Source organism: Cucurbita pepo, chromosome LG12 (genome assembly GCF_002806865.2).
Source record: "Cucurbita pepo subsp. pepo cultivar mu-cu-16 chromosome LG12, ASM280686v2, whole genome shotgun sequence".
NCBI classification, from domain to species: Eukaryota; Viridiplantae; Streptophyta; class Magnoliopsida; order Cucurbitales; family Cucurbitaceae; genus Cucurbita; species Cucurbita pepo.
The window spans coordinates 3,774,713-3,789,639 of record NC_036649.1 but is presented as its reverse complement, the minus strand read 5'-3'; the positions used below and the strand labels follow the sequence as shown (position 1 = coordinate 3,789,639).

General features: G+C 35.2%; 1 protein-coding gene across 1 annotated transcript; it reads left to right on the top strand.

The window, feature by feature from the left end:
• The first annotated feature begins 923 nt into the window (after positions 1–923).
• Positions 924–12,656, top strand: LOC111807221 (elongation factor G-2, mitochondrial-like). The gene is made up of 20 exons (XM_023692839.1): positions 924–1,416; positions 1,884–2,105; positions 2,760–2,881; positions 2,984–3,134; positions 3,434–3,505; positions 3,845–3,940; positions 4,028–4,116; positions 5,304–5,370; positions 5,555–5,593; positions 5,830–5,890; positions 6,161–6,270; positions 6,357–6,431; positions 6,514–6,582; positions 6,713–6,834; positions 9,947–10,072; positions 10,198–10,318; positions 10,488–10,588; positions 10,682–10,742; positions 12,114–12,167; positions 12,278–12,656. The coding sequence occupies exons 1-20, from the start codon at positions 1,009–1,011 to the stop codon at positions 12,380–12,382; spliced, it is 2,271 nt and encodes a 756-aa protein (XP_023548607.1). The 5' UTR covers positions 924–1,008; the 3' UTR covers positions 12,383–12,656.
• Positions 12,657–14,927: the final 2,271 nt, after the last annotated feature.

Sequence of the window (14,927 nt, the reverse complement as noted above, 5' to 3'; positions counted from 1 at the left end):
AGCGATTTAATATGTCTACCAGTTTATGAAATAACCAAACATGGAGTGCAAACACATGCAACATGAATGAGACCTATTATTTAAAATCGTATTCTCTTAGGTGGTCTTCAATCCGGACGAGTTAGATGTGTAGTACTCCTCTACACACACGACCCGAGCGAGTAGGGGCACACCAGACGGGCTCGCACACCCCCTGGCCTACATGGTCGGATTAGTTGGCTGTAGCCGAACGTCTGTAGGTACAACGACCGTCGTGTATTATGCCAAGCATGATAGTCATCATCATCATCATCACAGTGTACGCATTTGTACCCATCATAAGAAGGGAAGTATCCCAATGTAAATGAACATACAATAAGCGTGAGGTCCCCATAGTTTTTATTTTAATCATTCATGCGACACAACCCCACCTCCACCTATTACCCTACGTAACATGCATGCATAAATTTTCATACGTTTATCATTCATAACATAACTTAAGAGTTGTGCATTAGAAAACTTTTCGTTGTCATACATGTCGTAGCACGTCATATCACAGTACAACATGACATTTATACATACATATTATCGTAATATGAGATATCATCATAATGTATTGTATTGTCATACATCTCATGTCACCATAACATGCTACATCATCATAACATATCATAAAATTATAGTATATTACATAATCGTAACACATCATATCAAAATACATAACACGTGTAGGGACCATTGAGCACGTGTCGTCATGCATAAGACAAAATTTTCGACTGAGTTAAATGTATTTTTAATTTTTATTTTATAAAGTTGAAGGGTATTAATGAAATTTTTGAAAATATAGATGTATTTATACACTAATATTAAGATTATTTAAAAAAAAAAAAAAAAAATCGAACCCTGTAATCTACATAGTCGAACGACACTTCAATACGTGAAGGCCAACAACTAACCGACACAAAAACTCACGGTAAATACAAACAAAGGGTTTAGGGTTTAGCCCTCAAAGCCCCCATTTCCGTCGCCATGGCCGGCTTCCGGAGATCCTCCACACCGCGCCTTCTCTATTCCTTCTATGCCTCTTCCCTCTCTCGTTCGACGTTCTCTTCATCTCCCTCACCCGCCACCGCTCTCCTTCTTGGAAATTTCCACCTCCGCTACTCTTCGAGTGCGGCCCGTGTGAAGGAGGACAAGGAGCCATGGTGGAAGGAATCCATGGAGAAGCTCCGCAACATCGGGATCTCCGCGCATATTGATTCGGGAAAGACGACGCTGACTGAGAGAGTTCTGTATTACACGGGTAGAATCCATGAAATCCACGAGGTTAGAGGAAAAGATGGGGTTGGTGCCAAGATGGATTCTATGGATTTAGAGAGAGAGAAGGGAATCACAATTCAGTCCGCTGCCACTTACTGTACTTGGAATGGTTACCAGGTATGATTATAGATTTCTAAAAAGCTACGTCTTTATTTTTTTTTTCTGAATTTAGTTTGCCTTAGAAGCTGAAGCTAATTAGGATGCGTTTTTCTATTGTTACTTTATTCTACTAGATGTAAACGTACGAGAGAGCAATGATAATATGCCATCGTTTCATAAGGGTAAACCTTGGTACTAGTTGCACTAAAAAAAACATTGATACTAGTTCTAGCGTCCAAGGAACTTTCAAGTGAAACATTTTGTAAATTTATTTGATGCATCTCAACAAGATAAGTTCGACTGAAGATTTGCATTTCAAATTAGTCATTTGTGTAATTTTATAATTTTGAGTCAAAATGAATGTAAATGAGGACATTTATATGGGATTATCAAACTTTTATGGTGTGGTGATCTGTTTCGTGAAGAAACTTGCAGTCCCCATGAAGAATTTTTTGATTGTTTTTTTTATTCATATTCTATTTCAGGTTAACATTATTGACACCCCTGGTCACGTTGATTTCACTATCGAAGTAGAAAGAGCTTTGCGTGTTCTTGATGGTGCCATTCTCGTCCTCTGTAGTGTTGGTGGTGTGCAGAGTCAGTCTATTACTGTTGATCGGCAGATGAGAAGATACGAAGTTCCTAGGCTTGCATTTATTAATAAACTAGACAGGATGGGTGCTGATCCGTGGAAGGTTTTGAACCAGGTAACTTTTATCTTTTAATTTTTCTTTATGGATTTGAAATTATTGCATGTTACTTTTGCTTTCTCGATTTTTTGTTGATACACACACAGACATATTACTGCAGATTATACATTATATGGAAGTAACAACATGCTAGTACTAACCAAATGTTTTTGCGTTTTTTTTTTTAAATTATAGTTTTCCTAATTTTTTGCTAGGTTTTCCGCTGATTATTTTGAAAAGGAAAGAGAACTTGTAAATAATCCTCGAATGTAATTAAATTCTTATGTAGTTTTGGTCTATATTAGAAAGGGCTGTGCACTGGTTAATTATGTTAGAAAGAAACGATCCTGACCTAAGAAAATTACATAATTTTTCACTTGAAGACTTATAAAAAATTCATCATAAACAAGTTCTCCTAAGGAGGTCATAGCATTTTAATTAAGAAATGTTAGATAATTTTTCACACTGGTCAACAATGAAGGTAAATTAATTCTTTTATTTTTCTTTCAGTTGATTTCATGGTTTATTTGTTGCTACTAGTCATAAAAAGTTCGCCACAGATTGGGTGGGTTCTTTCGAGTTGATGAATTGCAGCTAATCAGCAATGTAGTTGTCGGTGATAATGAGTAGAGTACTAATCTTTGAACTGAATTGGATTGGTTTGTCTTGAAGGCAAGGTCTAAACTCCGGCATCATAGTGCCGCTGTGCAAGTTCCAATTGGCTTAGAAGAGGAGTTTAAGGGACTTATTGACCTCGTACAACTTAAAGCTCTCTATTTTCACGGATCCAATGGGTACATTTCCAAACCCGCTTCATCTAATTTTTATTTCCAATCCTTCTTAATACAAAAAAATAATTCCTATCCTCTTCTCATGGTTTGGTTATTGCAATGCAGTGAGAAAGTTACCACTGAAGAGGTTCCTGCAGACATGGAAGCTCTAGTCACAGAAAAGAGGCGTGAACTAATAGAGATGGTTTCGGAAGTTGATGATAAACTTGCTGAAGCATTTCTTAGTGATGAACCTATATCACCTGCAGATCTTGAGGTGCCTATTCAAGGAATATAGTAGTAATGATTTATTTATTTTCCATACTGATGGGTAGGGATACAAAAGAATATGGTTCCACAATATTCTAATTTTAACATATTGATTGGTGAACGACATTTGTACACTCATGTTTTCCAGTTACACACACAAACACATTTTATTTCATAGGACCAGTAGCAGGAGGTTTGTTTTTGTGGTCTTCCTTTGTGTTGAATGAAATTTACGAGGCTGTTATATTCTATTTTCAGTAGGTACTTGTAACTTTCTTTAATCAATCTCTCTCTACTTATAAATAGGCTGCAGTTCGGAGGGCTACTGTTGCACGGAAGTTTATACCTGTATTCATGGGTAGTGCATTTAAAAACAAGGTACTCATAATCTACTTAATGTTAGTAGCTGATTTTCTTCATTTTTTATTTACATTAAAACTAGTAGGACATATAGGAATTCTGTGGCTTTGATAACTCAAATAAGAGTTGTACTTTATAATTTTATTAGTCAATTACAAATACAGTCTGCTTAGTTCAATCACTCTCTCTCTTCTTTTTTCTTTTTTCTTTCTTTTTCTTTTTGTGATAACTCAAATCATTGCTCTATCAATTTGCTGTTTTATGCTCCGCTACCAAACAACTATGCATCTTACAGCTGTGTGATAATTGTTTTTTTTTCTTTTTTTCTTTTTGATGTTTCTTATGTATGGATTACAGGGAGTTCAACCACTTCTAAATGGAGTACTTAGTTACTTGCCTTGTCCAATTGAAGTTAGTAATTATGCTTTGGACCAAACAAAGAATGAAGAAAAGGTTACTGGTCTAAATAAACAGTTCGTGTTCTAGATACTTTCCTATGCTGATGTGAGGATTGAAATATGTTATTCTGCTGTATTTTAGATTATGTTGAATGGTACTCCAGATGGACGGCTTGTGGCATTAGCATTTAAGTTGGAAGAAGGTCGTTTTGGTCAGTTGACATATTTGAGGTATTCTATGTGCTATGTTCAAATTTTTTTCTTTGGTAAGAGAAAATTTAATTGATATTTGAAATTTGCTAAAGGGATGGATTATCCATGATATTTACGAAAGACCTCCCCGATTTACAAAAAGGGAGGTATAACTATTGGAAGCAAAGATATTAGATAATTTACACCAAGATATCGCATGGTAATAATATTGTTGAAGAGCTTTGTATAAGTCTGCGAATTTTCCGTGAATACTCTTTGATTTCTAGTTTTCCATAGATTCCAAAAAATCGGCTGGTGGAAGAAAAATTACAATGAAAAGAAAAGGGGAGATGGGATAACTTATTGTTGAGTATATTACGCTTATAGCTTAAGTTGATAGATTGTTTTGATGAAATGGACTTCATGTAATAGGATCTAATATTCATGTCTTTCCTTTCATTTGTTTCATCGCTAGTTTGGACTTCATTTAAAAAAGGTTCTTTTTCTTGTTGTTCCACTAGTATATCTGTTTTGCAATTAAATTAATTGGTTTGAATTTAATTGGCTATATTGGTAAACAATCTCAAATTTCAATCAATCTTTTAAAAGAACTTTTGAAGCAAGACTCTAACTTTTAACCTCAAGACTTCTCTTTTTGGACCATAAGAGGCTTACGCTTCTATGAGAACGCACAAAGACTTAAAACTTTCTACACCTTGTATAACGGTTAGAAGAGTAGTTTTAATTTGCCACATCCGTCAAAAGTGTAGACGTTTGAGTTGTAATATTTTGATTTGAGTTGAGTTATTACTACCTTTACTACTTAGGCTCTAAAAACACTGAAGACATAAATTTATAGAATTAGTCAAATTTTATTGGTGAAAATAGCAGTGATGTTAAAGATATTCTTATAGATTTTTTGTTCAAGTGGTTATTGACTTTATTAAAAATAATTTTATGTAACTGTTATGTTCAACACAAAAACTTGGATTAGTTTAACATTTATAATTAAAATTTAGGCTTACATGTAGCATCTTCCAGAGAAAAGTTTTGGGGACGTCTCTAGCCTTTTAAAACATTGGCTTCAACTCGCCCAGTGGCATGAAGTTATCTACTTGTTTTAGTTAATATGAATATGAACGAATGTGTTTAAATACTCTGTATATAATTGCATTATACACTGTACGCTTGATTACTGGTGCTAACGTATTTTTCCCTCAATGAAGAATCTATGAAGGTGTCATCAAGAGGGGAGAGTTTATTGTCAATGTAAACACAGGCAAGAAGATTAAGGTCAGTTTTATTGGCTTGCAATATTAGTTGAATGTTTACTTAATGTTGAAATTTTTCTTTTCAGCTTGATGATGTGGAGAATTTATTAGGGATGCTATTAATTTATTGTCATGTCCTTTTGCCTCCAAAATGGAAATCTGATGACTATTTCATATCTGATGAAGTTTATCTTCATGTTCTGCAGGTTCCTCGCTTGGTCAGGATGCATTCTGATGAAATGGAGGTTGACTTCTTTAACTTTCATTCTAGCAATTTGTAAATGTACTTTGACATTTGAAATTTTTGTTTAAGCCTTTTCCTTTAACAATTGACCTCTAGGCTTGATTCTGTTGGTATGAAGGTGGGGGTATTTCTCGATAGTGTATGAGGTCTTTTAATAATAAATAATAATAAGATGCATGTCCTATCCACCAGTTCCTCTCTCTCTCTGTCCCCCTCAAGGATATTCTTTGCTTGCAGGATATTCAAGAGGCACATGCTGGGCAAATAGTTGCAGTTTTTGGTGTCGACTGTGCATCAGGTGTGTCTCTTACCAATGCTTACTTCCACCAGCTGGTATATTTTACCCGGGAAATCCAGTTTATATGATGATCAGAGTAATCTTGTTTTGAGAATGGAATTATCCTAGAAAAACCTCAAAATTATGATAACTAGAGAAGAATTGATCCTGGAATTGATTGATATTTTACCCAGGACGTTCTTGTATTAAATTTAGTTTTATGGGATGGGGGACATGTTGAATTCTTTGCTATTTGAACCTTTCATGATATTCTACCCTGTTGGTTATCAGGAGATACATTTACGGATGGGTCAGTTAAGTACACTATGACCTCTATGAACGTTCCTGAGCCAGTGATGTCATTGGCGGTACAACCAGTTTCCAAAGATTCTGGAGGCCAGGTGAGTTGATTTCACTGTGAGGGTGACTGAGATCATAGTAGTGATATTACTGTAAATTGAACCTTTATTTTGGACACTTTGCATAGTTCTCAAAGGCTTTGAATCGGTTTCAAAAAGAGGACCCAACTTTCCGTGTTGGGTTAGACCCAGAGAGTGGGCAGGTACCATACATTCCCATTTCTAGAATTCCAGGAACTCTTTATGCATATGTTAATGCATTTCTTAAACTATTTCTGTGGGCAGACAATAATTTCAGGGATGGGAGAGTTGCATTTGGATATTTATGTCGAACGCATTAAGAGAGAGTACAAGGTTTTTTACATTCTCCAATTTATTTTTTAAGGTTTCTTTGTTTTAGTCATCTGGAAAGAAAAAAGATTTCTTGTTTGTATTTGGAACTAAAACTCTAAATGGAATTTTTTTGGGTGGACATGCTCCATAGGTTGATGCAACTGTTGGAAAGCCTCGTGTGAACTTCAGAGAGACTGTCACTCAACGTGCTGAATTTGATTATTTACATAAAAAACAGACAGGAGGCCAAGGGCAGTATGGGCGAGTATGTGGGTAAGTTCCACTTGTGTCCTTTTTTTGGCAAAACTTTAATGATCGTACACTTGGTGCCTTCTTGAATATTACAGTTTTGGATATAATTAAAAAGAATAATGTTTAAGGGATATAAATCCTCAAAAGGAGTGGAAATAGAGAGAAAAAACAAAATCAAGAACTTGAGACAATTACAACCCAAATAGGGATCAGCCATGAGAATAATAAAACTTTTACAGAACAAATCTTGTAATCAACAAAGGATCTTTCCTCTAACTTTTCCATCTTTCAACCAAAATACTTTGAGAGCTGGTAAATATAGGCTGAAACTATTAAGGAGGACTCCACAAACCACTCAAAGCTGTTTGGGAAGCCATATTGAAGAACTGATCTATATTTTTACAGATGGAGCCCCTTTTTCTTTCTGGGCTTTCTTTTGTGGGCTTGGTTTTTTATATGTTCTTCGTATTTTTTCATTTTTTCTCAATGAAAGTTATAAAAAGAACCCAAGTGTTTTAATATTGACAAGGAGCTACTAGTATAAGAATAGATTGGAAAATAATTTTTTAGATAATTTTTGGAAGCACATTGAAACTAGCGGTGTAAGTCAAAATCAAAACTTTGTTTAGTATCCCTTAACTTTCTAACCAACATATATTACTTAACTTGATCCCTTCTTGTAGTTTGCTCCCCTTTTTGTGGGACTTTCCTTTTGTATGCTTGTGTATTCTTTCATCTCTTCTCATTGAAGTCTGCTTTTTCATTAAATAAACATATTTGGTTAGTTGACCAATTTTCTCTCCAATTTAATCAATTAATTCTGAAACTTTGTTGAGAAGTGTGAGTGAGATCCACACCTATTTGTTCCATCAATAAATTTTGATGAATTGGACATGACCGAGAATTAGGAAAAATCAGGTTAATCTTGGGTAAATCTTAGGTTGTACTTTTTTTATCCCTTTTGTGTATTACTTCCCTCGAAATATTGAGTCCCCCTATTTATTTTACATCTTGATCTTAAGAAAGTTTCTAGAGTTTGATTCTTGGAGAATTCTCTCCTTGAGGCTACTTAGGCTACACCAATTTGGTTTAGACCTAGCGCTTGGGCCAATGATCCTTGCCGCTAGTGAAAGACCGATAAAATTTTGTCAATGTAGACAGCAAGAGGGAGGCTTGTGAGCTATACTTGCTATTAAATAATGCACACGTAATTACAAGGGGAAGCCTTTAGTGAAGAGTTTTTGAGAAAATTGTCGAATGATTTTTATGACAAAGATGAACCTTCAAACATGGTTCATGACCAAAGAAGTAGAAGCCTCTTTCAACTTTGGATCAAACTAACATACCAAACGGTAGGTTGTCGTTTGTAGTAAATTGGAAATTCGAGGGAAGAAATCAATGAGGAGTTGAAAGACATGAGGCTTGCTTTGGAAAATTTAGTTTTCCAAATGGAAATTTCTATGAAGAGAAGTCTAAGGAAATAAAGAACTCACTCGAAAAAGTGAGTATGTGCTAGAAATACCCAAAGAATCATCGTTGAAATCTGAGTGTAAAGAACAAGCACATGAAATCGAAGAAGTCTATTTGTCGTAGTTGATGCCTATGAATGTTATACGAAACCTGAAAAAAACAACCTAGAAGAAGGCAAAACGTGAGGAAAAGTCCATGAGTTCGACTGGGAGATGTCATGTCTTGATTGGAAGGAGTTGGAAACTCAAAGTGCAGTCATGTGTGAAGTAGGCAACAAGGAGGATGGCAACAAGAAGGAGATGAGATTGTGAAACCCACAACGACAAGGAAGATGCAGAAGAACAATTGACAAGGAAGGGAAGAGCTTATGTGCATTTTGTCAAACCCCGTTCCCGTGTGCTCTGTGATGTTTTGACTTAATTTTATCGTGACTGATATCGGGTTCTCTATGTTGCCACAAGCGTGAAGGAGGAAGAGGATATGACCCGACCATACCCACAACACAGCCCATTCATTTTCCAATTTTGACCTAACATTTTCTTGAAGGAACTTTCTTACCCTCGGTCCAGCCCCCGTGGCATGTTTTCAAGATTTGGCATGTTTTCAAGATTTGTGAAGGGAGTTCCTTTTTTTTATGTGGAATTGTGGATTATTTTATTCTTGGTTGTGTTCCAAAAATGACCAAGAAGCAAATATTATTTTGTGGGAATTTTTTCAATCATAGAAAGAAGCCTTTCTAAAAGGCGTGGGTGGATTTTTTTTGGGAGAGAGAGAATTGGAGGGAGAGTTGGGAAAAAAATAGGTTGATCCGGTAAATCCTAGGTTAGTCCTTTTTACTATTCCATTTTTATATTTCCCTATAAATAGTGAGTCCTCATGTATTTTACATCTTGATCTCAATGGAGTTTCTAGGGTTTGATGCTTGGAGAATACTGTCCTTGAGGCTACTTAGGCTACACCCCCTTGCCCATTTTGTTAAAATCTCCATTAGATTCTGATACTTTATGCGTGTTCTATTCTAACACTTCCAGTGTTCTTTGTTCCATATGATTTCAAAATGTTTGTATTATGTATGTGTTGGTCCTCTTTGTTTTTAATCCAAATCTTAAAGAACCTTCTACTCTTCTGTTTGGCCATACTTACTTCTTCCAACAACTATTATGGTCACTGGGAGCTTTCATTGTATTTTTAATAAATGTATTCTTTGCTGCATCTGTATGTGGCCTCATAAAAAAAGAAATGTGTCCTTGATCTACCTGTATTCATGTCTTAGTTTTTTTTAGAAATAATATGTTAATGTTGCTCTATCACATCTTGTCCAAGGATGTGCATAACTTCTAGACAATTCTTTTATCTTCTTTCTTGAAATCATTCCCAAGAACTGCAACCATCTCTATTACCACTTTGATATAACTCAAAGTAGAATAGAATCAAAATGCTGAATGACAAGCCAACAAAGAATTTGAGATCTTCATATCTCTCCTAGTTCCTTAGTTTACTTAGTTCTGTCCATGCTCTTCCTGAACACTGTAATTACTGTACTCCTTTTTAATAATCTTGGTTTTTACTGTTTTTAATGAGAATTATATTATCTTTCCTTGTATATTATTTTGGTGGAGTGACTTGGTAGTTTAACATCACTTTTGTTTATCTATAATGGCAGATATATTGAACCACTTCCTCAAGGATCACCAACTAAATTTGAGTTTGAGAACATAATTGTCGGACAAGCTATACCATCAAATTTTATCCCTGCAATCGAGAAGGGTTTTCGGGAAGCTGCCAACTCGTACGCATATTTCTATTCTAAAGTTATTGGAAGAATATGACATTATATTTTGCATCTTATTCAATAGATCTTGGTACTTGTTTACAACGGCTTCTTATATTTGATCTTTTGAATACTTGACTCAGTGGCTCATTAATTGGGCATCCTGTCGAGAACCTTCGTGTTGTCTTGACTGATGGTGCTGCTCATGCTGTTGATTCCAGCGAACTTGCATTTAAATTAGCTTCAATATATGCATTTAGACAGGTAGATCCCTTTATCCCATGTTTTTATTCAGGGGAAGTTTCTTAATTTTGGACTTTTTGTCCTTAAGAAAATAGTTATTTATACCTCAGATATTTTAATTACCTCAGCCTGCCACTTTGGGAGGAAAAATATACCTCAAATTGTTTGTAATTGGTCCTTTTTATGCCAGTGTTATGCAGCTGCAAGACCGGTGATATTGGAGCCTGTTATGCTGGTAGAAGTGAAAGTACCTACCGAATTTCAGGGCACCGTTGGAGGTGATATCAACAAGTGAGTGGTTTATTGGTTCTACCTGAGAAGTCCATGTTCTTTACCATTTTTTTCTACTTTTCTGAAAGCATTTGTCCCACTTTACTATGGCAGGCGAAAGGGTGTTATTGTTGGAAATGACCAGGATGGAGATGACTCGATAATTACTGCAAATGTACGCAATTTTTCTTTTATTTTTGTGTGCATGTTTTTATGACAATCTTATCATTGATTAGAATTATCCGACTTGTGTACTTCATGGTTTTCTTTGGTAATTTTCCTGTCTTGCATGTCTAACTAATCTGTATATAGGAATATAAGAATATTTATGGCTATCTAAGTAGGGAGGAGGGACAGAAACTCATGTAAATTTCTAAAATTATACAGTCAGTACACACGCTAGTGACACAAATATTGTACTAAAATATATCTATATATTTTGATGCATTTAACACTTTTATAATAACTAAGCATGTAGATTTGAAAATAAATTTGTTTCTTTAGGAGCATAAGAGATTAAAGCTAGTTCAGTTTCTTTTATTTCTTTTGTGACCTTACACCATTCATGGTTCCAATTGGGGTTCGCAACACATTCTTGTATATTTACTCAACTCATACCATCAACTTAGATTGGAGAGCAGTCGTAACCCCCTCTTTTTTGCAATGGGACGTTTTGTCCCTTTTATCATTTATACTGTTTTGGTTGATGCCTTCTGAATCGGAGCATTGGCTTGTTTTTTTTTTAATTTTTTATTTTTTGGAAAAAAAAGGAATAAAAATGAGAAATATAGTTAGTAAACATATCCACTATCCAACTCTAGAATCTAGATTATAAAGTTTGAGACAAACTAAAAAATCAATTATAACCATGATGAAGTCAGCAAGTCTTGTACAAAAAGTTCTGTTGCAATAGTTCTTTTTTTTTTTTTTGTTTTTAAAGTACAGCTTGTGAAGAACCCTAACAATTACAGGTGTTGTAAATTCATTTAACTTCGTATCTGCTTAGAACCCTTTACCTGGCCATTGATCTCTTATCAAATGTGCTGAGACGGGATGTTTGATTTTGAACCCCTGATAATCCTTTAGAAGGCTGCTCTTCTTGTTTTTTCTTCCATCTTTTGTCCAGCCTTGGACTCTTTATCCTTTATTATCCTTGTTATGGAAGTTCAAAATTCCTAGAAGGTCAAATTGTATTTTATTTTTGCAAGTCTTGCCTAGGAGGTTGACACTATGGATTTGGTTCAAGGGTATTTTTCTTTCTTGTTGGGATTGAGGCTGTGCATTATTTGTAGGAATGTGTCTAAGGACTTAGACCATATTCTTTTGAGATGTCAGTTTTGATAGGACATAGGCCATAACTGGAATTAGCTCGTCAGTTTTCAACATCATACATCTCCCGTAAGCCCCCAAGTAGTTACCACCTCTGAGTGCTCGATTTCTCTAGACAGTTCTTTGAGCTGGAAGGAAACGAAAATATTTACTAGTTCCTTCTCATGTTATTGTTATATTCAAAATTGATGCACTAAAAATCATTTCTGCGTTGCAGGTTCCATTAAATAATATGTTTGGGTACTCAACATCTCTCCGTTCGATGACTCAGGTTTGTTATATATATACATTCACACACACATATATTTGGTGTAAAGAATTGAACTCGTTCATTTTCGTAGTCATGTTATTGCTAATATCGTTGATACAAACAAATTTCAGGGTAAAGGAGAGTTCACAATGGAGTACAAAGAGCATTTACCAGTTTCTAACGATGTTCAAATGAAATTAGTAAGCAACTACAAAGGCAGCAAGCCAGCTGAGTAGAGTAGTTGGATGCATTTTGGTATGTTGTCTCTGGGCATAGCCAAAATATATAAGGTTTTCCTTTTCATTTATTATTATAGTTATTATTTGTCTGATGATAGACAATAAATTTTGAAACAACCTAATAGAATGACATTTCATTTTTTCATTAGAATACTTGGCATTGTCTTGTGAAATGGCAGGATGACTTGTAATAATAGGTTACTGAATCAAAATATATAAGGGGTCTTCCTTTGAGCTTTTGTATTTTAGTTTCCACGGTGACAATTATGACATTTGGATATCTTGTTTCCTTAAAAGTATTTCATTCTTTATTCAGCATCATCTCAGTTTTATTATTTAAAACTCTAATTTTTATCGAACTGACAAGTATTTGTGAACAAGTATTGACATTACTCCTTAATACACTCCGTTTTAGGGAGAGTGTCCATGTTGGACGGGACATGGGTCTTTTCAACACGTGTCTAACACAAAATCGGTGTTTATTATAGCTTTGACGACACCTGCAAACCCTCTTATCTATCTTTGAACTTCAATATTTTTTGTGGGTTTTAGGAACTATTTCTTTTCTTGAATTCGTTAATTTTGGTTGCGCCTCCGTGTGACTGATAGGAGGATTGTGTTCGTCGTTGTACACCGGTAATTTTGGTGGTAATTCGTCTCTGTGAAATGCCATAAATCACTGTGAAGAAGTCGCCGGAGAAGTGTATTGGCTAAATTAAGGAGGATGGGAGTGGTGTTAGTTTGTTGATGAGTTCAAATTTCAAGTATGACACTTCTGGATTGGATAATCATATTTTAATGGGGGTGGTGTTAGTTTGTTGATGAGTTCAAATTTCAAGTATGACACTTCTGGATTGGATAATCATATTTTAAATGATTTTTCAACCGAAGTTGAAGCTCATGGAATTGTTGATTATGTGTTAAATATGCATTGATCGATTAATCTGTGTGATCTATATATTGGTTCCGACTTGTGATACATGTGGGCATGAGAATTATAGTAATTACTTATATGTGTACATAAGAATTACTTTGGATATTGTGATATTGTGTTAGGGTCTTGGTGTAAATTGCTTATCCATGTGCATCAAATTATATCACCTATCTGTGATGCAACCTTGTGAGAGTAGCCTATCTATGTGCATGGAGATTGTTCTAGTATATTGTGATTTTACTTTAGACAACTAATTTGTGTGTGGGAGTAGCCTATCACCTATTAGATTTCATAATTTTTCACTATTATTGTCATTGAACGCATATCTAACTTCAACAAAGAGGGGAAGATTACTTACCGGGTATTTTGATTACTCAACTTTTTTTAAAACTATTTTCAACTAAGGGGCAAGGGCAAGGTCAAAGGCATATAAAGGTCGTGATATGGGGTGTGTTTGTGTCCATGTCGTGAACATGTCTTATTTTATACTCTTTAAAATGTGTTATTTGGTTGCTTCTTATTAAAATGCACGAGTATACAATGCATGTTTTCACTTTTTTTTGCTTATGATGTAAACATATATATATAATAATTAGTTCGAACAATTTAGGGTTTTAGACTATAAATTTATTATAGTTGGCGGTAGAAATGAAAATATAGGTTATATGGACAGTTATATGGACTACGATAATGTTAATGGCATGAGTAAAAAGAGGATGAGGCAGGCAGAGACATATAAGGAGTCAAGTGGATCCACCTCTAGGAGCTCTACCTTGAACTTTTATTGGACCAAACCACGAGGTCCTAGACATGGACGCATTTATGGGGGCCTTCCACACTATGGTACATGCGCTGATTGCCCAAATTACTCAAGTTTGCGAGAGAACGTATGAATACAAATATTTGCATAATTTTAGGAGGTGAGATTCTTGACCCAGCCCAAATTACTCACGTTTGCGAGATAGAATACAAATATTTGCGCAATGTTAGGAGGTGAGATTCTTGACCATCTGATGGAATGTCCAAAGAATCGATCTCCTATGTCCAGCCCAAATTACTCAAGTTTGCGAGATAACGTATGAATACAAATATTTGCGCAATTTTAGGAGGTGAGATTCTTTACCATCTGATGGAATGTCCAAAGAATCGATCTCCTATGTCAAGCTATCATGCAAGCTATAAAGTTAGAATATTGTGGTCATGTTTCAAGAGAATGGACATCTTTAGTGACAAACACTATAAAATTAGAATATTGTGGTCATGTTTTAAGAGAATGGACATCTTTAGTGACAAACAATATAAAGTTAGAATATTGTGGTCATGTGGACATCTTTAGTGACAAATGGTCATGTTTCAAGAGAATGGACATCTTTATGGTCATGTTTCAAGAGAATGGACATCTTCAGTGACAAACACTCTGGGCCATTGACGTTAACAATGAGACTCCTCTATCGTATGTTGTAGAACTACTATGGCACTGCGTTACGTATAACTGAATTAATTGATGATAAAGTTGAAGAAGATGCAAAAGCATCTATTGGGTTAGGTTAGGTTAGGTTAGAGACTAGGTTAGCAATAGATTTCAGAGCACTACCCAATTCATGCTAT